The 24,503-nt window shown below is 39.8% G+C and overlaps 1 protein-coding gene across 9 annotated transcripts in view; it reads left to right on the plus strand.

Moving 5' to 3' along the window:
• The first annotated feature begins 20,061 nt into the window (after positions 1 to 20,061).
• Positions 20,062 to 24,503, plus strand: part of rptor (regulatory associated protein of MTOR, complex 1) — a 176,673-nt gene continuing 172,231 nt past the window's right edge. For 4 of the 9 annotated variants that reach the window (XM_023954642.2, XM_078947150.1, XM_078947151.1 and 1 more), the window contains exons 1-2: positions 20,062 to 20,515; positions 23,030 to 23,204. In XM_023954642.2, coding sequence (XP_023810410.1) covers positions 23,037 to 23,204 — 168 coding nt within the window. In that variant the 5' untranslated portion in view covers positions 20,062 to 20,515; positions 23,030 to 23,036. Of the gene's footprint in view, positions 20,792 to 23,029; positions 23,205 to 24,503 lie in introns of all 9 variants that reach the window. The other 5 variants (XM_020706919.3, XM_023954645.2, XM_023954647.2 and 2 more) reach the window with 2 other exon arrangements.

Raw genomic sequence — 24,503 nt, forward strand, 5'->3', positions numbered from 1 at the left:
GCATCAGAGAGGGGAGGCAGCGGGTCCTGCCGCTGAGCTCTGCCCCTTATTTAAGGGCGTATGGCTCACAGGAGCGCGAAACATCGAGGAGGGGATGAAGGAAAACACTCCAGTTTCATTTTTGACGAGAATTTCTGGGCATTATATAGGTAGTTTCCCTTTGTGGGACCAATTCTATTCTATTCTATTCTATTCTATTCTATTCTGCATTAGTCTATCTAAAACTGGCCCCTCAGTTTACCTGGGAAAGGGTTTCTTAAATTGCAAACGTGGAAACAAAAATGCAATATAATAAACACAAAAATGCACAGAGAGAAAGAAATGAAAGTTAGAGAAAATATTTTAAATAACCACTTTTTTTTAGAAAAAATATTAAAAGAACCCGCATCTTGAGATATAAGAATGAAAACACTTTGTAATTGTTGTAGGTTTTCTTTGTAGAAAATCTGGATGATTTTTTTTCTGAATCATGAACAATTTCTTAAATATTTTTAAAGTGATAAGTTAACATTGCAGGTATCTTTACACCCAAACTGGTGTGAAGAAAAGACCAGTCCACCTTAAATCACTGTTTCGCACCCTTCAGAGAAATGTATCTCGCTGGCGCAGCCCCACACACCCTCAATTTTTTGGATAAAAAAAAAAACATGCGAGTCTCTTTAAAGTAATCATAAAGAAGCAAAAACCTTTTAATTCTGACCACGTGCTGTGTTTGGCTCTACCACTGCATGGGCTGGGGCGCTATGGAAGCTCAAATGTTTCCAAATGACTGAAGGGAGAGTTAGATAACTCCTCTGACTGTACAGGAGGAGGTGGTGGACACTGATCACACACCACCAGCAGCCTCCACAGAGAGAAGATGAGGCTAAAGTCACGCAGGAACAATCATTTCCAATAATAACATGCTTTTCTGGAAGCAGCAGGAGCCAGGATGCCTCATAACCACCGATTACTGAGTTAATAATGCAGTTAGTTCTGTATTTGAAATAAAATATATCACTTTTTAAATCAATTCTCACCACAGAGGGGGTAGAAGAACTTCAAGAACAAATTAAAAAAGGACAGAGCAACTCCAAAAAGGAAAAAAAGTACATGTATATACATATAAATATATGTATGTAAATGGTCTGAGTGAATACTGAATTGTGTTTGGCTGCAGGGATTCCATTAAAAAGTGATGATGGACATCTAGAAAAGAAGTTCTGGTCAAACGTTCTGTATTATACCATGGTTCGGGTAAATGCTCAATTCTGATTGGCTGCTGGGTGTGGACTATGTGAGAGATATTGGCCGCTTAGGTGACTATTATCAGAAATTAACGGACAACACTGAATCCTGAACTCGTGAAGTCTATTCATTTCTGATAAGGGACATCTCAAAGGCCATTATCCGGCCTATATACCACCGACACTTGCAAAACAAATAAATGTTCAATCAATTTTTAGTACATTGTTCTTGTTATTTTTTTTTTACTTTTTCACGGACTATTTTGATGCAACGCGTTGTCATGGTAATGGTTGGGCCGGCACAGACCTCAACTGCAGCGGCCAAGGAAACTGGAATCTATGCTGACCGCCAAGATATGTTAACCCTTGTGCTATCCTAGGCACTTTAACGTTGGGTCATCTAGACCCACTAGACAGTGCGCTGAACCTTTTTTCTTCAATGATTTGTGATCTTCACTGGTGTCCATGGATTACATGAAATCTTTCCACCTTTATCCACCTTTGTCATGGTAGGGAGAACACGTCAATGTAGGGGTGGGGTCATCTAAGATAGCACAAGGGTTAAATAAAGCTTCAGGGTTGATGCAGGCTCAGCGGCCATTACCATCAGGAGTCACACCAAGTATCTAATGTCCACCTCTTGAGAAAAACAATTTAAATGTTAAAAAATATATGGGGTTAAAGTAATAATATTTGATTTTATATTCCTTTTTTTGTAACTGACCAGGGTATATGCAAGATAATGCCTGATGAGGTAGAGTATATCTATTATCAGAAATTAACAGAAAACGTTGCGGTGTGAATTGTACGGAGGATGGTTGCTTCTGTGAAGTCCATTACTCTCATTTAATGGACACCTCACATATACAGTTTTAATATAGAAAAAGCAATTTTTGGAAAATTTTTCAAAACAGAAGTATGTCTGAGAAAATCTAAGCAGCGAAGTTTATGATTGAAAAATTTCTTCAAAACCCAAAATGTCCAAAAGGATGAATTTTTACCTGACAAGTGAAGTAACACTTTGATGATTCAGTAAAATGCACAAGCTGTGCCAATTTTTACCCCTCTACCTCCGTACCTGAGGCTTTGATATGAAGTGGGTTTTTTTTTTGAGCTTCACAAACATTAATAAACAACCAGGAACTACCAAATACTCGGATGTCACCCACCATTTATGAATGACAGAAAAGAGAAAACAGGAAAGCCCTGCCTTTAATCCAGTCTGGGGACGAACCACAGCAGAGCACAGATCCTCACTAAGCTCTCAGATAGAAGGTGTCAGGGATGAGTGATTTATGGAGGACCCAAATCCTGTAGAACAGAAGCTGTTTGTTTAAATACCTGAATCAGAAGAACACAAGGCGGAAATATGAATGGCAGTAACAAAGGACGAGAAGAGGACAGTTGTGCTCAGTGACAGAGGAGGAGCTCAGTGACAGAAAGTTCAAACCAAGACTTTAACGAGACAAAACGGGAAGGAATGACCGGATAAAGCATGAGCAAAATAAAATGTAAAAACTATAGATCCACACTGAAGGATCACTGTAAAGATGAGGTGACAGACAGAAAAAGCAACCGGAGAACAACAACCTCCAACTTTTGCAGCTGTAAGCAGACTTGAGCTGTTAAATCATAGTGTGTACTTTTCTTTTTAGACACAAATTTCCATTTTGACTCATTTTGTGTTCAGTCAAATATTAAATGTATCTAAAGTTTAACATATAGTGTTGGTCTGATGTTGTGTTTCTGTAACGTTGAGTCATGCAGGGTCAGGGAATTTATCATCCTGATTCAAAAACTTTAAAGCTTTTAGGATTGTAGGTATTGTCGATAAAATGAAAAAAAAAAGATGATGTTTTAAAGTCCCACTCGGATCATCTTTTTATCGTTCTCAGTGGTCGATTATGACGTTTTTAGACGAAAGAAAGAACGAAACAAAAAATCTTTTTTTAGGAGACAGTTTCTGCTGAGCGGCGGCAGTTCCTTAGAAATTCACCTCTGAGTTGTGGGTGGGACGTTGAGCAACCTGCCCATATCTGAGAGCCTTTATGCCACTCTGGTAGCTTCCATACGGTGGCCCTGTAGTGCAAATCACTCAACGCAAGAACAATTTAAAGATCATAAGGACAATTTAATAAAGCTAAACAAATAATAAAACAAGATCACATTTTAGAAATCAAAACAAAATTAAAAAAAGAAACAAAAGTTGTTTTCAGAAATGAAAATGAAATGTTAAAAACATGAAATACAATGAGAAACAAGTAAAGGTAGGTAATATGGGACATTGCTGATTGGATGATGATGCTTTGAGTTTTTTAAATACGTTTCAATGTCCAAAAACCCATAAAAATTGTATTAACAGTAACTCACAACCCAACCTAACATTACCGGTGCAACAAAAATGACGCCGCCATGCAGCCGTGCATTTTTGATCCAGATTCCATCTCAGACTAGGAAAACAAAGACGTACATGGATGTATTTGTCTGCAAGTGGACACTTTGGAATGGAGCAGAGCAGGGAGCTTGTGGCCCGCCCAGAGTATTTTCTACATAACAAATAAGCTCTTTTTCCAACAGCATATTTTTGTCTGCTCCTCATTCACAAATATTTCAATAAAAAAATGCTCAGAAATGAAATGTTAAGCTTAATTTTCCCTATATAGATCATCCATTGTCAGAAAATCCCACAAGATAAAGTTAAAAACACCAGAAACTCCATTTTCTCAGAGTGGATCTTTACGTACAGCTTCTACATCATCTTACAATTATAACTTGTTCATAAGTAGATTGTTTCAGCATTAAAAGTATGTTCTCAGACCTGAAGGAAGTCTTAATGGAAAAGTCACAGGTTTCCTGTTAGCCCCTTCTCTCTGCGTCAGAGTCTTGAAACGTTCACTGCAAGCATGCTTTAGGGAGGCTTTACTTCACGTCCTGTTGGTTTTCTAGAGGCAACGTTTAAGTTATGTGTACGTCAGATAAAAGTTGACCCAGCAGTCCTCTTTAATTTGTTTAATCATCGATCCGGCGCCGTGTAATCAGCTGAAGCTGCGAAACAGAGACCTGTAACAAACGGTTAACGGCGGAGCCTTGCTGTCGACATGCAGGATGAGAGCGTTGCAGATTCTCAGCAGCATCTCCAGAAAGCTTGTGAAAGACCCAGCAATCCTCCCCATCAGCGCTCATTTTCACAATGGCTGCAGATCAACAAGTAATGCTTTCAGCCACAAGCAGGGATGCGAGGCTTGTTTACCAGCAGTTTGCAAAGCTTCTCATGTGTTCTGCTTCATGTTAATGATAAAGCGGAGTGGTGCTTCCCCACTGCGAGACACCACACACACAGAGCTGGTGCAGAGCGGGGCAAAAGCACGCCACACATCTATTCAATATTCATCTCCTGTCCCGGGCAATGAAAGCAAAGCTGCAGCACCATATGTTCAAGTGGGTTTGCTTGCATTCTATCTGCATGCATGCCATGAAACGGCTGCAACACCGGGACTCATTTTTGCAAAGGATTTCTGCATTTGTTTTCCACTGAAAAGCATCCTTCTGAGCGGCGTTTGATCTTTCAAAGCCAGGCTTTCTCTGTCGGGGGGGGGGGGGGGGGGGGGCTCCCATGTTGAGACTCGCTCTTAGTTCTGGAGGTCAGATTCTGCCTGCCAATGCAGCAGCCCTGCAGTCCGAGTCGGACTCCAGGGGCCGGAGCGGAAAAGGGCCGAAATCGATGATGATCATTCTGCCCGGCTCGCTGAATAATGCAAGGCTTTATAATAGAACCACCCCCCCTTAATGGCAGAGACAGATAAGAACCATTTCTCTCACTGGCAACAAAGCACTTGCTTATTTATCTGGCGTTTGCGACAGCAGAGCAGAGAGAGGCTGCGGGTGGCGGGGGCTTGACTGGAAAGCTGACAGTGCAGCAGAGACAAAACAAGGAGGGGACAGGGGCTGCAGCGAGGCCAGAGGGCGTTCTTGACTCACCTCTGCTCTACATCTGGCAGCTGTTTTCAGCCTCTTGTTTGATCCAAACCTCATTTCACAGCTCCAGGGAAGTGTACTTTCAGGTTATTAACTTTCCATGTTTGTTTGGTGTACATTTCCCACTGTGCACACTTACCTTCTGACAAGTGAGAATGAAGATGTGCTGCCAGGTAGTCGAAGCCTCTGTGCTCTAACCCTGCTGCTCCACTGATGTCTCCATTCCCAGCATCCCTCCGCGGAGAGGCAGATGAAGAAGGGAGTCAGGGAGGGACTGTCCAATGGGATTTCAGTGCCGTGGAGCAGTCTGCTGCTCCTCTCTGGTGTTCCCACCAGAGAGGAAGGAGGGAAATATTCTAAGCAGCAGTTTCCAATCATGTCATAATTGTATAAATAGTTTCATCTTGAGGCCTATTATTTCCTTCAACATGCTTGTTTGTACTAGAGTCACAGGAGAGAAGGATTTGATCTTCGTAATCAATGTGTCTTTTTAATTTTATAAAATCTTGCTGATATCCAGCCACACCACAGAGTCATTCACCAACTGATTCCCACCTCATTAAAATCCAAAGTGACATAAACAAATATGTGTGGTATTATGAATTACTCTGGGCGGCTGGCTAATCTCATCATAACTCTCCCAAGCATGGACATTAACGCCTTTACAGCAACAGGGCTCTTCATCAAGCTGCTTGCGTTGGACCTCCTCCAGAAACATTTTCCTCACTTGGCTTTCGCCTCCACAAGTCAAAATAGCTTCAAAGGAGAGAATGGACGTTTGTCTCCGACATCAGGCTGATTATTTTTGGAGAAGTGACCCGATTTCATCATAATTTATTGTAATCAACCCGGAAAAACTATGACACTTTTGAGACAGCGTTCAATCTTTTTCTGGACTGGAATTATTCATTTTAGAGCATAAGACTAAAAAAAAAACGTTTATATTACTGAACAATGATAAAAGAAATGCTGTCTGCCTAAATTACACATTTCACAAAGCTGTGTGCCAGTTTTTCACATTTTTCCTTCAAAAGAACCGTAGAAAAAATATTTGTCAGTCACAGATGCTGTAAGTTTATAACAGTTTATTGCAAAAGCAGTTTCTAAAATGTATCCTAATTATTGTTTAAATAAAGGCTGCTGTAATACAGTTGAATTTTTTTTTCATTTTGATTTTCTTGTGTTATTGCAGATTTTATCTGTCTGTAAGAATAGGGTTTTTATTTGGTATTGCCTAGATAAATAAAGGTAAAGTAAAAAGATAAGTTGTCCCGCTTCAAATCAAATCAGATCGGATCATATTGAATCAAATCTAATCGAATCGAATCTTTTTATACATGGAGCCACAATATGTTCTACACCAAAATAAATAATCTAAAAAGAGCAAAACTAGTTTAAAAACAGACACCCCCCAACACAAACACACACAACCCCATTTTCACACTTTCCACTAATGCAGAGTAACTGGGTATTAGGCTAAGTGTGGAAGAACTTCATAGGTCTGTACTGTTCACTATAGATCCACCTTAGCCGTGAAAGAGAGAATGTGAAATTATTTAAATACATTTATTTATTTTTTTAAAAAGGGCTTCAGATCAATGACAAAAGTTTGCAATAATCGACAATGTCATAGGTTAAGCATTCCCTGTTACTCAAGAATTAACACAAATTAATACAAAATGTTTTTTAATAAAAACTTTTTAAAAGATGTGTAATAGTTGTATAATCTTTGGTGGGAACAACTACACAGTTAGAAAAAACAGGCAACGTATTTCAGAAATCTGTGGAGGAATATTATCACATCACTTACAGAATGATGAAACTCAACTTTCAATGTCTCATGGTCATGAATCTTAGGCAGAACTTCTCCTAAATATATTTATTTTTTTGCACGGTTGAGGACAAAACTTAGTGGAGAGTAATCTAGATACTGATGCTGCAGGGCAGCCCCAAACCATTACATTACCCCCACCGTGTTTGAGTGTTCATATGATGGATTTGTGTGAAATAATGTTTATTTTACTCCACTTTTTCTTTGTATTTTTGTATTTTTCCACAGAAAGTCTTTCCTGATATCCTGAGAATTCAGCAGATTTTGGCTTTTATAAGACAAATATTATTTTTTTTTGCCCTTAAATTCCCACAGAAACTTTTTTCCCCTCGTGGTTGTCTTATTGTAATACCGTACTCTAACCTCAAAGTGATGTCATCGCTGTGTTTTTTTGCGTTACTTTGATCATTCACTCCTTGAAGGTTCATAAATACAGTACTCCAGTTTTTTTTAAACTTTTCCCCAAAAAAAATAAAAAAACATAGTCATTTAAACACATCCAGAAAAGCAAAAACTTTGACAAAGATTAAATAAAATGTTGTGCTTTAAGCTAGTGTTAACAAAAAGAGTGGTTTATGTCAGAAAACGTGATGTTTTCATGTTGTTCCAGCTTTTATAATGTGGAATGAAGCAAGTGACTGATTAGTTAAAGCCTGTTTTAGCTTGAATTCATCCTCATAGATTCTGTTCCTTTGGAAACACTAAACAAAGTTTTTTTTCAACCTTTTTTTTCATGTTGAAAGACCGGCTAACATGTTAAGACCATTTGTAACGGATTTTACAAGCTGAGAAGAGCAGGAGAAACCCATTAGTCAACAGTAGCTGATGAATAAATCACTAAAAAGTGACTTTTTTCTGCATAAACAGGTCTCTGCCTCTGTTCCCACGGCTCCGTCCGTGTTCCTTCTCCCAGGTTTCTTCTGCTAATTGCATTTTAATCCGCATGTTTAACATGTTGCACAACTTTATTCTTCACTTTTGACTTCTCTTTCAGGATTTCCTGTCACAGCATTTTTGTTTTTCTCTGCCATTTAATTACTTTCTATTGTAATTCTGCGGCAGTGACGGACTCGTCACATGGGTGTGAAAACAGTTTCTGTGCTCTGCAGCCCTCAAACCGTTCAAAATTTTGAAACAACATTTTCTCTTGCTGCTTTACCTGCCTGTTGTGTCGCGTGTGCAGATCTGATTAAATTGGGAAAATGTCACCAAAATCCACAATTGACCTGTCTGAGCACTAAACAACCATCCTACATTTTATGCTGGGCCATGTTTTTATATTAAATGATATGGTGGAATACTTTCAGCCGTGTGCCCTGCTGAGGCCACCTCACTGTGGGAGCAGGTGGGCCCAGGACTCAACAGGATTGTGAAGCTGAATCCCTGTAAAGCAGAGGTGGCTGCAGTGGAACAGAAAGCTCTCGCCTCATTCCCTTTCAATTACGTCAAGTGGCCAAAGTGTCTACTATTTCACAGGGGAAGGGAGAGGAAGGCACTTTAAGAACCATTTAAGCTTGTTTGGCATGAGATGAAGTTTTGATATCATCTCCAAGTCAAAGCAGGTTTCTTGTTTGTTCCAACCCTGTGTTCCTTTTTCTAAGATTTGAAAGAAGCGTTTAAGACCCACTCTGATGAAAACTGTGCTTTTGGTGTTTTTAACCTGTTTTTGTAGCCTTTTTCTAATGATGGAGAACACGCAAGAACATTAAAATCAAGATTGCATTTGAGTATTTCTTTATTGAAATCGTTGTGAATCAGGAGCAGATGAATAAAAATGGCCGTTTGAAAAAGTGCATAGTTGTGATGTCGAAGATATGCTTGGGGGGGCCACAATCTCCCTGCTCCGTTCCAAATCTCCATCCACTTGCAGACGACTGGATCCATGTACGTCTTTGTTTTGCCCTCGTCTGAGCTGGCGTCTGGCTCAGAACTGTGCGGCTGGACTCCGATTTGCTCGCCATTTCAGTTGCACCTGTGAGGTTGAGTTGAGGGTCTGTAAGCTAGCAGGACAACGTAAACAGATAACTCTCAGTTAAGGGTGACAGGAAGAGGGGTGGGGTTGCACAGCACCAACAACTCAAAGGCAAATTTCTAACGAACTCCTGTCGCTCTGCAGAAACTAGAAAAATAAATCGTTTTTTTTTAGTTTGGCTAAAAATGGCATCATTGTGATTAAAAGACCACTGGGATAATTTTGAAAAAACATGAACAAAGTGGGACTGTAAGAGAGGTTTTGGTTCAACCACCAAGACAGACCTAGCTGATTACTTTGCATCATGCAATGGAAGAAAATACATTTTCCAAAAAAAAACTGAATGAATGTTAGATTCATGCAAAAAAAGGAATGACCAATGTTAAACATCCTTACCAGAACTGAACCTCTGTGTGGAATTTTACATTTTAATTTCCTTTATGTGTCTCTATCAGCTAAAAACAAATGGGAGTTTTTATGTTGGCCAACGTTTTACAACTTAAATATTTCTTCTTAATCATGAATAAATAAAAGTGTATTTTTCTGAGAACCTTTTAAAGTTTAGTTCCTGTGTGTCCTTGCAATAAAACTTAAATTAAAGCATGTAACCTTGGGTTTTGGACAGATCCTCTGAAGCCTTAAATTATGTATGATGTGCTCAAAGACCGCAGCGTTGTCACTTGGCTGTTCAGTATTACACAACCAGAATCTGGCATGAATCATAGAAGGTTTGTTGATAAATATTGTTGGGATCCCAAACCTGTGGCTTAATAAGTAGAATTAAGTGTTGTAACACCACCACATGCTGTTGTTTCTCACCACTATCCCACATTCTGGGGTTTGTAAGGCAAGGCAAGGCAAGGCAAGTTTATTTGTATAGCACAATTCGTACACAAAGTAATTCAAGGTGCTTCACAAAACAGAAAAATGCATTAAAATCACAATACATCATAGAAATAATCAACGTAAAATTTACTTTAAAAGGAAAGAAAAGTATTGAAAATTGATGTAAAAATAAAGGAAGGAAAGGAAAGAAAAGTGCAGATAGGACCTTTCAGTCATATACATGGCTAAACAGAAATGTTTTAAGTCTAGATTTGAACATGAACACAGAAGAGGCCTGTCTTACGACTTCAGGGAGGCTGTTCCAGATTTTAGCTGCAGAATATTGAAACGCTGATTCCCCTTGTTTAGTTCTGACTCTGGGAATCAACAGGAGGCCGGCCCCTGAGGTCCTCAGAGTACGAGATGGTTCATATGGCACTAACATGTCAGACATGTACTTTGGTGCTCGGCCATGGAGAGACTTGTACACAAGCAGAGCTGCTTTGAAGTCTATTCTTTGAGGCACAGGACTAATGTGATCATACTTCCTGGTTCTGGTCAGGACTCGAGCAGCAGCATTCTGGATGTACTGAAGCTGTTTTACAGCTCGTTTGGAGAGGCCGGTGAGCAGGCCGTTACAGTAGTCTAACCTACTGGAGACAAATGCATGAATAAGTATCTCCAGGTCTCGCTTTGAGATTATGTTTTTGATTTTGGCAATGTTTTTCAGATGGTAAAATGCCGCTGATGTTACTGACTTGATATGGCTGTTAAAGTTCAGGTCAGAGTCCATGATTACCCCTAGATTTCTGACTTGATTTGAGGGTTTAAGAGACAGAGAATGAAGGTAGCTGCTGACACTTTCTCTTTGTTTCTGTGGGCCAAAAACAATAACTTCGGTCTTGTCTGAGTTTAGCTGGAGAAAGTTGTTCTGCATCCACGCACTGATCTGTTGGAGGCAGTGGTTGAGTGAATCCACCGGCCCATATTCACCTGTTGTCAGTGACACATAGGTCTGAGTATCATCTGCATAGTTGTGATGAGATATGTTATTACTGCGTATTAACTGCCCTAGTGGCAGCATGTAGAGGTTGAACAGAAGGGGTCCCAGGATCGATCCCTGGGGAAATGCATCACAGCTCGTTCATGCCAGCTCTTCCTAAAAGTGTGACAGCGGATTGACCTTGCTAAATATAAAACCAGTCTGTGATCTTTGCTGCTGCTTTGGTTGGTTTTTGTGATCTTTTGACTCTTTCAGTCACGCCTGCATTCATTCTGCTGCCGGAAACGACGCCCAGTCAACTGGAGCAGTCGGTTCTGGTTTGCTCTCAGACTTGGCCACTCCAAACGCTCGCAGAGCGTGTTTGAGAAGGTGAGCAGCTGCTCGCCACAGAGTGGGCTCGTTCTGCCAATTAATGTGAGCATCTCACTTTGGGTTTCTTCACAGAACAATGCAGGAGAGCTCCTCAGGCTCTCCACTGCCCGCTTTGTCAAGCAAAAAACAACTTCTCCACAAGTGAAGACGTCACTTTGGAATCAAAGGTCATGGTCTTTGGGCTCCATCCTCTTCTCCTCAGCAGTTTTCGTCTTTGTTAACAGGTGAGTGAGTCCTTATATCGTCTATACATCTGATATGGTCAGAACGGGATTTGCATATCACGAGGATCTGGTAGAGCATGACATGGAGATAGTCTGAACCTGACTTTTGAGTCCAATCTGATCCTCTATTGATCTACAAGTGTTCCAAATGGTATTTTAATTATTATTTTAGCCCAAAAACCTGTGTCTTTTTCTTGGACATAGTTTCTGCAGTGCGGCAGGAGTTCATTAGAAATTTGCTCCCAAGTTGTGGGTGAGACTTTTGGCGTGGAGCAACCCCAACCCCATTTCCCATCATCTGTCTTTTTACATGCTCTCCTGCTGTACAGACCCTCACATCCCCAAATTAGCATCACCGGTGCAAAAGAAAGATGGTGAGAAAGATGGTCCTCCATCATCAGAAAAATGCCACAAGAACATTGTAACCCTTGTGCTATCCTAGGCACTTTACCATTTGGAGTTGGGTCATCTAGACCCCACTAGACAGTGCGCTGAACCTTTTTTCTTCAATGATTTGTGATCTTCACTGGTGTCCATGGATTACATGAAATCTTTCCACCTTTATCCACCTTTGTCATGGTAGGGAGAACACGTCAATGTAAGGGTGGGGTCATCTTAGATAGCACAAGGGTTAAAAACACCCAGAACACAATTTTCATCAGAGTCGGTCTTTAGATCCACATAAGAAACCACATAAAGATCTTGTCTATAAAACAAAAACAAGTGTATTTATTTATTTTCAATACCTGAAAGAGAACACACACAAAGACACACAAAAATCCTTAAAAAAGCAGACGTCCCAAATTAGGCACATAAAACACAAAATAAAAAAACGAATGTGGCCACAGCCATAACCCCAGATTTGATTATGAAAGAAAGCATATTAACTACAGTTGTGCACTGAGGTTCCATCTTCTCCATGTTTTCTTCATTTTAGTGCCCCTCATTCATTCAGCTGACTGGTTCTTGTGTTGTTTTCACGTCCTCATTCATCAGGAAGTGAAAGGAGACCCAGGATGTGTGCTCATTGGTGTCTGTATTTTTTCACGAATGAATAGCTGCGAGTGTATGCAGCTATCGATTATCCTGTCATCTCCGGATACTGATGTTTGCAGATGAAGAGCTCTAGAAAACATTTAAGCCAAGCCTGATAATGGAGGATATGTATTAATCAGCATGTTTTGACGAAGATGCACAAGCGGCAGTGAATCGCTCTTCTGCCTATAAGAAACCAAAGGCGTAGACAATTTTAGTTCTTTCAAATTTTCATGTATTGATCAGGTTTCCACAAAACTGTGGCTCTTTTGAGTGTTGATGTGATGTTTGTCTGGAGCTTTTTGAAAGCGGTACAGTGAAAACAGAGAGGATTGGACGCATTGACGCACTCAGAATGAAGAATATATAGTGTGGTTCCATTCATCATCTAACAGATTAAACTGCTCGAGTAAGTGATCTATTTTTTGACGGAAAGGTGTTGGAAAAAAACTGGTTTGATGCTCAATGAGCTGCAGAGTCACAGACTGGTCCGGATCTTTGTGCTGACCCCTGAAACCCACAGAAACGTCAGATATACACCACAGAATGGGACTGGCCAACCCTGGTCCTCTCGAGCCCCAACCCTGCCTGTCTTCCAGCCCTTTCTTGATGCTGACAACCTGAATCAGGTGTGTTCAGTCAATCAGGATGTGAAATTAATTGAGTCAGCTAATCAGCAGCAAGCTGGTCAAAGAGGACTGGAAAGAGGCAGGGTTGAGTTCCACACCAGGGTTGGCCCGCTCATCCATAGAACAATGTGAGAGGGTAGCCTGGTAACCTTCCTTTTCATGTAATTGGCTAGAGGCTACATGTTGCACTGGAAAAACTTGCATGAACATTTTCGCTCTGCGGGTTCACTGAGCCATCTACTATCTTCATCATCTACAAATTTCCTGTCTGCCCCTTTTAAGTTTACCCATTTTTCACCCACAGACAGCCTATATCCACCTGTGAGGGCAGGTGGGACCAAGTCCTAAGTCAAGTGGACACATCTGTGTCAATTTTAGTGATTGGTCTCAAGGTTTCATAGCTTCACAGAAGCAGTCAACAGAGACAGAAAAACCAGAATCTGCCCTTCAGCAAATGACGAACATCTTCACTGGGGCTGATGCTTCTGCAGAGACAGAGCTCACTCTGTAGCCTTGCACTGAGTTTTGTCCCCCTAATATTGCTTACAATTTAGTTTAAAGACCTGGTGGTGCAGTGGTTAGCACCTTTGCCTTATAGCTAAAATGTCCCAGTTCGGATCCCAGCTGGGACCTTTCTTTGTGGAGTTTTCATGTTCTCCCTGAGCATTCTTGGGCTTTCTCCAGGCACTCTGGCTTCCTGCCATAGTCCAAACAGAGGCTTTCTAGGAGTCTAAGTTGTCTCTTGGGTGTGGGACTGTGTGCACCTTCAACAGGCTGGCAGCGTGTACCCTGCCTTCACCTAACAGTAGCCACATTTTACTCTGGCAGCTTCAAAAGGGATAAAACGGGTTAAGAAAATGGATGGATTGGATAGATGGACCCACTCCAGTGAAAATTGTGCTTTTAACATATTTTTATGGCATTGTCTTTATTCAAATCATGGTGAATCTGGAACAGATGAAATGCTCCCATTGGAAAAAGTTTGTAGTGCAAACAGGTAGATCCATGTCCGTCTTTGTTTTCCTTGTCTGAGCTGGAATCTGGCTCAAAACTGTATGGCTGGATAGCTCCAAAATTGCTCGCCATTTTTGTGGCGCAGGTAACGTTAGGTTGGGAGCATAAGGGGCTGCGAGCTAGTGGGAGAGCATTTAACCCTTGTGCTATCTTAGATGACCCCACCCTTACATTCACATGTTCTCCCAACCATGACAAAGGTGGATAAAGGTGGAAAGATTTCATGTAATCCATGGAAACCAGTGAAGATCACAAATCATTGAAGAAAAAAGGTTCAGCGCACTGTCTAGTGGGTCTAGATGACCCAACTCTCAATGTTAAAGTGCCTAGGATAGCACAAGGGTTACACAGAAGGCAGGGTTGCAGGTTTGCTCCACACCAACAGTACCACCCACAGCTCATAGGTGAATTTCGAATGAACTTCTGTCGCTCTGCAGAAACTATGTCCCAAGAAAAAGGCACTGGTTTTTAGATTTTGGCCAAAATGACATAATCGTAATTACAAAACCACTGGGAACACTAAGAAAATGTATAAAAAGATGATTGAAGTGGAACTTTAGAAACATCTGAAAATATAGTAATTTTTTTCTGCCAACCCTAAATTACAATAAAGACCAACACTTACACCAGAGAAAGTTTTCGTGAGCGATGCTACAAAAGCATCAATTTCTGCAGTAAATTATTGCGTTATTCTGTAACTCTAAAAAATACTAACAGAAGCATATTTCATGTAGGGTAATTAATTGACCTTAATTAACCTTTCTCCTAAAAATCCGTGTAAAATATATGAGAAGTTGTGAATTTACATCATTTAGATGTAAATTTACATCATTTAGAATTTTATTTAATTAACTGAGAGGTCATAGGTCAGTTGGCAACTCTAAATTGTCCCTATGTGTGATTGTGATTGGAATGGTTGTGTGATTGTGGACCTGCGACAGACTGGCGAACTGTCCAGGGTGTACCCTGGCTTTGCCCACAAGTGGCTGGGATAGGCTCCAGCAGCTCCCTGCCCCAAAAGGGATAAAACGGCAGAAGATGAAATGAATGAATGAATGAATGAATTGAATGAATGAATGAATGAATGAATGAATGAATGAATGAATGAATGAATGAATGAATGAATGAATGAATGAATGAATGAATGAATGAATGAATGAATGAATGAACGAATGAATAACTGAGAGAAACCTTGTTGGATATTTGCATTTGTATAGATACACAAGGATGGGAAAGGTAAGTGCGTTATTTTTTTGTAATTACATTTTAACCATTTAAGCTTCAGTCAAGACTAAAATGTTGAAGTGAATAAACAGGGACTAATTCAGAAAGTTTTACTCATATTGCCAATCCTGTGTTGCGTCATATTTTCATGCTACATCCATTCGGCATGTCCTTTTTATGACTGTGTGGAGCTGAGAACACAAATAAAGCTGTTATTCATTGCATTACTGTCACAAATACGAATACACACCTTGTTGTGCCTGAAAGCAAATCAATTATTGACCCACAGCTAACTGGTAAACAAGCTGCCTGTACTTTCTTTAATTAAACAGCTCTCGTTAAAGTCATGATCAATTGTTTAAGGGAGAACATGTTGCTGGGTTTTGATTCAACAGATGGAATTGTTTTTTTTTTGTGTGTGTGTGTGTTTTTTTCCCCCAGGACATTTTCAAAAACAAACCTTTGGCTCCTGCTGTTTGTGAAATGAGTGTGAAGCTGAACAGCAAAGGATGTTGGGGCAAATGTGTAAAGTGACTGTTCACTTGACTCATGGTGGTTCAGAGAAATACTTGCTATTTTTTTAGAACAAAACAAGTAAAAATAAGGTATTTGTTTGTAAAGTTTGTTAGAATCACACTATGAAACAAGAGCACGACAAACACCCAAATTCTCTTGTTTTGTGGGCTTGGATTTGAATTTTCAGTGATCATCTCTAGCATTGCGATATTATTTATAGTTAGCATAAAGAAGTACTTATTTCTTAAATAAAGCCAGAAAACTAATTGAATATGGCCCTGTATTCTTCCCCAAATGTTTTTAAAAATTCTGTTGGCTGCAAAGGCTGCTGTGAAGCATGGCAGTGGAAGTATTATGATTTTAGGAGGCAGTCTCTGGAGAAGACATTCTTCTCACTTTAAAGCTTTATTAACAGAAACCTGTCAGTGTTATCAGTTTTTTTTTACCTTTTGACAATATATGATGAAGTCCCAATGTTAAAATATTTAGAGCTCATGAACAGTTTCACTGTTAATTTATCACTCGTGCCTTTTGGCATCCAAAAATGTCCTTTTTTACATTAAGGTAATTAGCAATTGTTTTGAATACAGCAGAAAACATAGATTTGAAATTGATTATTCAAAGACTTTGTTTATAATAGAATGTAGGACTAGTTCCCTATCAAATAATTTAATGCTGAGATTTATAAATGCCCTCTCACCTTGTGTATTTTTGGAAATGTACCTGATAAGAAAAACGTTGGCTCCAGTGGGATCTGCTTTAACCCTTGTGCTCTCTTAGATGACCCCACCCTTACATTGATGTGTTATTCCTACCATGGCAAAGGTGGATAAAGGTGGAGAGGATTTCATGTAATCCATGGACATCAGTGAAGATCACAAATCATTGAAGAAAAAAGGTTCAGAGCTCTGTCTAGTGGGTCTAGATGACCCAACTCCCAATGTTAAAGTGCCTAGGATAGCACAAGGGTTAAAGTAATTTTCTATAGGGACTTTCATCTCTTCCCAAAATGTGTGTATACATTTGCATTCCCAAGTAAGGAAGTATGTTCCTAGCATTTCCATACATTTGGGGCAAACATCCAGTATATTTTTGTTATACATATTCAAATCTGCTGCCGATATATTATATAGATATAGATTGTTTTTGGAGATCTTCTTTCAAAGCATTTACTTTATACTGTGAACCTTCGTTTGAATTAGACAAAAACAGATTATAAAACTCAGAAATGGCGCCTTTTTTGGAACTGTCTCTCAACATAAATTTTTTCTAAAATAGAACATGGTGGTTTATTGAGGATCTTCTGTGTTTTTCTTAAAAAGTTTTCTGACCTGGAGAAATTTATAAAAATGCTTTTTACTCAACTCATATTTAGTTTTTAACTCTTCAAATGACATCATTACATCAGAATGTGGAATATATAAGTCCGAGATGGTGGAAAGACCCTTTGCTGCCCATATTTTAAAGGTGGCAGCCGCTCTTCCAAGGGTGAAGAATTTGTTCCCCCAAATTGGGCTGTATTGTGACAGAGGTTGAGTTTGGTTCATGTGTTTAATAATTGGGTTCTTTGTCTCTTTGCGTAGCTTTTTTGAGGTGTTTGAATTAAGAAATAACAGGAGGGGCAGCTTTAGATCCTGGGATTCCATTTCAACCCAATGAGGAGTGTTTTTGACAGTAAAATGAAACATTATAGATCTAATCTGTGCAGCCCAGTGGTACCATTCAATGTTTGGAATTTTTAGTCCCCCTCTGTCAAAGGGAAGAAATAGTAATGTCAAACAGAGTTTTGCTTTTTTGTTATTCCATACGAACCTAGTGAAAATTCTCTTTCGTTTTGAAAATAAGTCTAGAGGTGGTGGCAGAGGTATGTTTTGAAACAGATAAATTAGTTTGGGGATTACACTCATCTTTAATATATGTATTCTTCCCATAATTGATATTGGTAGTGTCATCCATTTCTCTATGGAACCGTTTATCTTTTCCAGTTAAAGGATCATAATTTGATTCTACTACCTGTTCTAGTCTTGATCTGATATTGATTCCCAAATATTTAAAATTTTCAACAACATTAAATTGAATTGTCGGGCCCCACCTTTGCCAAATAGGGGGGTCCGGTTAAATTGCTACACCCAAAAGATTCAGGACCAGGGAAAGAGCGCCACACAGAAAACCCAAGGAACAATTGTTTTTTAAACTGCAATAATTTAATCCAATAAAAACATGCAGCCACAACACGACAAAGCCCGAACGGTTAAAACCTAAATAACTAAGACCAAATGTTTAAAAAGGTAGTAAAAACAGTAAAAACTTGAAAGAGGGACCTCATAAAAACATTGTTAAAATAATTAAAAGAAATAGTCCATGAAACACCAGTGAGACAGGTCTTGTAGTCAGCCACAGTCTTGTCTTTGTCCACCCTTTGCAGGCGCAGTGGGGTGTTCCTCCCAACATCTACACACCGGCAGGGCTCCTCACCCTGCCTATGAGTGTACGTCGCGCTGTGGCACTCCTGTCCTGGAGAAGACTCCTACACTGACTGCAGCTCCAGCCACACAGTTTGCTCCAGTGCTGTGTCCTTCAACGGCTACCAGCTGCTCTTCCTCCTTTCTCCTGCTGCCAGTGCAGCTTTATGGGTGGGGCCATCAGCTTACTGATTGGACACACCTGGGTGTCCAATCTGGGACCCAGTCTTCATGGGGGTGAAACAACACAAAACACAAAAACCAACTCCACCATACAAGCATGCAAACAAAAATCAGAGAAGACTTCCTCCATCAAAAACAAACTTCAACACAAAAGCATGCAAAAAATGACAGGAAAAGGTTTCACCACACAACAGAATTGTTTCAGAAGTTGGGTTTTTCTTTCTTCTTCATTATGTAATAAAATAGAGGATTTTGTTTGGTTCACTCTATATCCAGAGACATCTCCATATTTTCTGATTATTTCCATTAAAGAACGAATTGACTTTTTTATTTGAGAGAGAAACACAATCACATCATCTGCATATACTGTAAAGCTATTTTGTGTTCTACTGGACCCACTCCGATTCTATGTAGCCCTGTATGGGAGTGTATTGCTATTGGTAGTGGTTCGATTGCATTGTAAATAGCATAGGTGATAATGGACACCTTTGCCTGCAGCCTTTTGTTATGTTTATTGACTGTGAAGTGTTCCTGTTTGTCAAGATTTTTGCCATGGCATTTTTGTAAATGATCTGGACCCACATTTTTAAGTTGGTTCCACATCCACATTTGTCCATGACCTTAAAGAGAAAAGGCCAATGGACCTTGTCAAAGGCCTTTTGAGCATCCAGTGCTCGTAAACCTGTTTATGCTTTATTTGTGCTATAATGAATAATATTTCAAACTCTTCTCACATTGTGAAATCCTTGCCTTGCAGATATAAATCCATTTTGGTCTCTATCAATAATGCTTGGCAATGTATTCTGTAGTTGTGTTGATAAGACTTTACAGATTATTTCAAGGTCAGGTTATTGGTCTAAAATTTTCACATTTGTTTGAAGGTTTTCCAGGTTTTTCTTCCATGATTTTTGATCTTCACTGGTGTAAACAGATTCATGAAATCCTCTTCACCTTTATCCACCTCTGTCATGGTAGGAATAACACGCCAATGTAAGGGTGGGGTCATCTGGACCCCACAAGATACCACAAGAGTTATTGATACAAATTAGTATCTTCATACTGATTGTAAGTTTAATGCTGTTCACTGCAAACATTCGTTGCTTGATAAAATTTTGCCTGTTAAAATCTTCAACAGTGCTTATTAGTTATTGTGTGCTGAACTTTTTAAATTTTATTACTAAGCCTCACAAAGTTAACAAAATGTTTAATTTACGCAACAACAAAAAAAAAAAAAATCAACATTTAGGGGGAGGGGGGGGGCTGGCTTTGTGACGTTCAACTTTTAAAATGTGTTTATGAATGGCTACATATTTTAATAAAACAAATTCAATATTTTATTTGTTAGCCTTTTTTCTTACCCCATAATAATTGGACGGCAATCCAAAACCGGAAGTTTACACGATGGTAAAAAATATTACTTTTTTTTTATAATTATTGTTGTTAATTGTTTTTCCTTTTTAAAACGTTATTTAGAATAGTACTTTTCTTTACTAAAGATAATTGAACAGTGGTCCAGTTATTTATTTTATTTTTAGCGTCACAGGAAAAGCAACGGTGGCGTTTAACGGTGCATTCTGGGTCCTACCCAAGATGGCTGCGCCCTTGCCGTAGTGCTGAAGCAGTGCCTCTCCGGAGAAGTTTTTAGGATTTTTTGTGATTTCTGACAGAATTATCGCGCCGAATCGGCTCGCATGGTCGCTGGCTTGTAGAGGAACAAGGCAGGACCACCGTCATCTATAAGTTTTGCTGGTGCTTAGCGTGGCTGTGGCAGACTGTCCGTGTGAAGATGGGCCTCGTCTCCAACCCCTTCCCATAGCGAAGAGCCGCGGGGAGAGGAGCCGAACATTCCCCTGCAAGCACACCCCCGTCCAGCTCGCCTTCGACGGGTTCGACCTCCTGTATCGGCTGTGGACGCTGCCCTACAACTTCCTCGCGAGGATTATTTGCGCGACCTTCTCTGTCATCGCCCGGAGAAGACGGAGAGCTTCCCCTGTCCGGGCTGATAATCCCGCCGCACCGACTCGGTATGCAGCTGCTCGCTGGGTCTGTACACCCCTTCCGTCTCGGTGTTCTGCGGGGTTCGCAGTGGATACGTTTAAGTTAGCGCTCAGAAAGCCGTGGGAGGCTGTAGGAGAAGTGACGGCGACTGGACACGGGCTGACTGAAGCGCGCGAGGACAGATAGCATTAAGCTAACTGGACCCTCCAGCTCCCGTTTGCTCCGTCAGCCTTGGGGCAGAGTTCTTCACAGCTGAGCAGCAGGCGTGTTCCCACCTAACCTGTTATGAAGACGTCATCCAGGTGTAAATCCCCCTGAGATCATACCCCTTTTTTGAACTAATGTCAAATACCTCGATGTTTATTTACTGTTAGCATGTGACGTTGTTTGTATTGTAAGAAGGGGATTTCACAGCAGAGCTTTAAACCTGACTTATAAGAACTACAGGAACTGCCTCAATGAAAGCGATGTCACTTCAGCAGAAAACGGGACTTCAGAGGCTTTCCTTCAGCCTGTAACGTCAGTGAAATCAGTTTCTGAAAGTTACTTGTTTCAGTTGGAACGGTAGTTTGGTTTTTGTGAATGAGAGAGCCAAATGAACACACATTCTGCCCTCAGAGGTTCCTGCAGAGGCAGGGAGAGGAACCAAAAGTTGAATGGACAACAGTAGATGTTTGCTGACATGCTCCTACCAGTGTTGGTCTGTGGATAAAACACCGTATCTCTCAAGCATAGAATAACTATTCATTCCTAACAGTCGCTTTGCTCTGTCTGTCATTTTAAAATTAATTGCACGTTCTTCATTTGTCTCAGAGATTTCAAAATATTTGTTGCAGGTTTCAGTGATGTTTGATTTATTTGTGGTCCATAATCCCCCTTAAAGTCCAACTGCAATCATCTTGTGATCTATTTTAAAAGTATTCCCAGTGGTCTTTTTAGTTATAATTATGCCATACTTAGCCAAAAAAACAAAAAAAAAACAGTGTTGTTTTCTAGGATGTAGTTTCTGCAGAGCAGCAGGAGTTCATTACAAATTCGCCTCTGAGTTGGAAGCGGGACTGTTGGCACAGAGCAACCCCCACCCCCTTTCCCATCATAACTGAGAGTTATCAGTTTACACGATGTCCTGCTAGCCTCACACCCCCAACCTGACATTACAGGTGCGACAAAAATGGCGAGCAATATTGAAGCCATCCAGCTGTACAGTTTGGAGCCAGATTCCAGCTCAGACGAGGAAAACTGAGCATGTACATTGACGTGATATTTTTCAAACTGCTTTTTTTTCAGTTGCTTCTGATTCACAACAATTTGAAATACTGAAAAAAATGACATTTTAAGCTGAATTTTCAATAGAAATGTTCTCCATCATTAGAAAATGCCACAAGATCATGGGATTCGGTCTTTAAAGAGTTGTGTTGTAGCTTTTTTGTTTGTGTTGTACGTCAGACTTTATAGAAACATGGTAAGTGTCTTAAAGTAAAAGATAAAAAAAAAGCCATAGAAAATGCAAATTGGGAAAAACCAAGATATCTGTTCAGAAATGAAGCATTTACAAACTTCAGGACTCTCCAAACCCAGTCCTGCTTCTTTTCCAGTCCCTCTTTTCTGTTGTTTCAAAAATGTTGGAGCATCTTGGGAGGCGATAACTGAGGAGGTTGATTATGAAGACCAACTGTTTTGCTGTAAAACAACCACAAAGACTTAGTTTTGTGTTTTTGTCACCTGGCAGGGATGATGAGTGGAAGTCACTATGGCTGGGTACCGCTGCCAAAACAAGGAATTTAATACAATTTTAAGTTCACAACTCTATTCAATTTCCAATTCAACACATTTTGATTTATTATTTATCATTTAAATAATCATTTTATCTTTAAATATGAAAAGGTGTTTTCACATAACTAGTGATTTGAGCTGAGGAAAAGTGGATTTTTTTATTAATGAGATTGTAACTTATTACGTTAAAAACAAAATGTTTTTAGCTTTATTTTGAGTAACAGTTTTCTTATAACTGAAGGTTAGCACTAACTCAAAATCCGTGTTAGTAAAATAACTACCAGACTGTCTACTAACGTTTTGGTGAAATAAAAAAAGAACTGAAAGTGGGTTTAGGGTTTTTTGAAAAAAACAAAATGCAATGAGGAAGAAGCATGGAAGTTTCACATGGTGTTAAAAATAACAAGCTTTTATCTGTTCATTGGTGAGTCCTTGGTGTCATGATGTCATGACTTACAGAATAGTTTGGATTTTCCACATTATGTTGTCTTAAATAAAAAAATCTAAAGAGGTCCCTGTACGGAACCCTGGGGTACGCCTATTGAGATGAAGTATTATATTCTATAAAACCTTAGTGTTTCTAGTCAATTATGATTTAACCACAAAAGTAGTTGGCTAGTGTTGCTCAAATCTGAGAGACAAAGATGAGTTAAATATTAGCGGACAGTTTGTGTAATAACAATGTCAAACTATTTTGTTGGTGTTGATAGAAATCCAGCAGCCTGAGGAACCACATCAGCGCGGCTAACATAAGCTCTCTCCCACAGGGCCCTCATGAAAATGGACTCGGACTTGCTTCATTCGCCGGCTGTGGGCCTGGCTGAGGAAGAGGAGGCTGACATGAATGACTGGAAGCTTCCCTTGACCTTCATGAAGAAAAGACACTTGGAGAAGATCGAAGGCTCCAAGGCGTTGGCACAGAGCTGGAGGATGAAGGACAGGGTAACTCTTTTTTTAAATTTCTTTTTATGCCTGTCTATGAAACCTCTGGAGCAGCTTTTCTGGTGCAGTCGATACGCAGAGCTGTTCAATACTCGTTTCTTGAGCTTCATGAGTCCCTCAGGGAGCTTTGTTAATGCTGAGAGAGGAAATCTGAAACGCAAGATTGGGTTTCATTTGTTTCTGCAAACGCTGTCTTTGATATTCACAATGCCAAATATGGAAGCAAAATTAAATATGTACTTATTAATACTGTCTTTCATAAAGAATTATTTAGTTTTTTTTGTATTGGATGCAATCTGCCTGGAAATAAAACACTTCTGACCTCAAACACTGGTCCCCGGGTCCCAAACTAGCACCAGTCCATGGGTCAGTTGGACCCAGTTCTAATCGACTGCACGTACATCATGCATAACTTTCATTATTATTATTCTTCGTCTTATTCTAAATGATTTCCACCACATAACCATTGTGATGCTTATTTCAGTCATCTAGAATTGGACAGCTTGATGCTGACTACCTAAATCAGATGTGTCCAGCCAATCGGGATGTGGAATCACTTGACTCAGCAGGGAGAGCTAGAAAACAGGCAGGGTTGTGGTTCTTGAGGACCACATTCTGCCAACCCTAGTACATAGTGCATTACAGCTAAATTAAAAGCAAGCTAGAAAAGTAAACAAAAAACACAATTTCTTTGTGGAGAACCAGGAACTGCTTTATTAATAGAAAATGATGAAACATGGATTTATCATTCTTTAGTGTGCAAGGTTGCGCAAATCAACCACACTAAAGCCCTGCATGTCAAAACATCACATTTTCCCATCTAAGATCCTTTGATCCTTACAGCAGAGATGCTCACAAGTTCCCTTTTTGCAAGTCTGAAGTCTTTGCATTTAATTTCAAGTTAAGTCTGAAGTCTTTGGTGGCAAATCCAAGTCAATTTAGCTGCAAGTCCAGTCTTAAAACATAAGGCTGAAGTGACTATTTCATGGTCACAAACTGCTTTTGAAGAGCTTGTTTTCGGGACAAAAAACAGGAAGTTGGTGTTTCTACAAAAGCTTTATACATTTACAAAAAAAATTGTTTTAGACTCGAGTGACGTCCTGGAGCTAAAAGAAAATAAGAACAAACAAATTGACATTGTTCACAAGTCCTAATTGTCAAGTCTTTGAGTTTGAGTCTCAAGTCAAGTCTCAAGTCTCTGCATGTAAACCGTCGGTGTGATTTAAGTCCAAGTGCCCATCTCAGCTTCATACTGATCATGTCTGAAGTTTAAGTTTGGATAAAACTTTCAATAATTTC

The sequence above is a fragment of the Oryzias latipes genome, chromosome 1, assembly GCF_053564925.1.
Source record: "Oryzias latipes strain Hd-rR chromosome 1, Olatipes_Hd-rR_3.1".
NCBI classification, from domain to species: Eukaryota; Metazoa; Chordata; class Actinopteri; order Beloniformes; family Adrianichthyidae; genus Oryzias; species Oryzias latipes.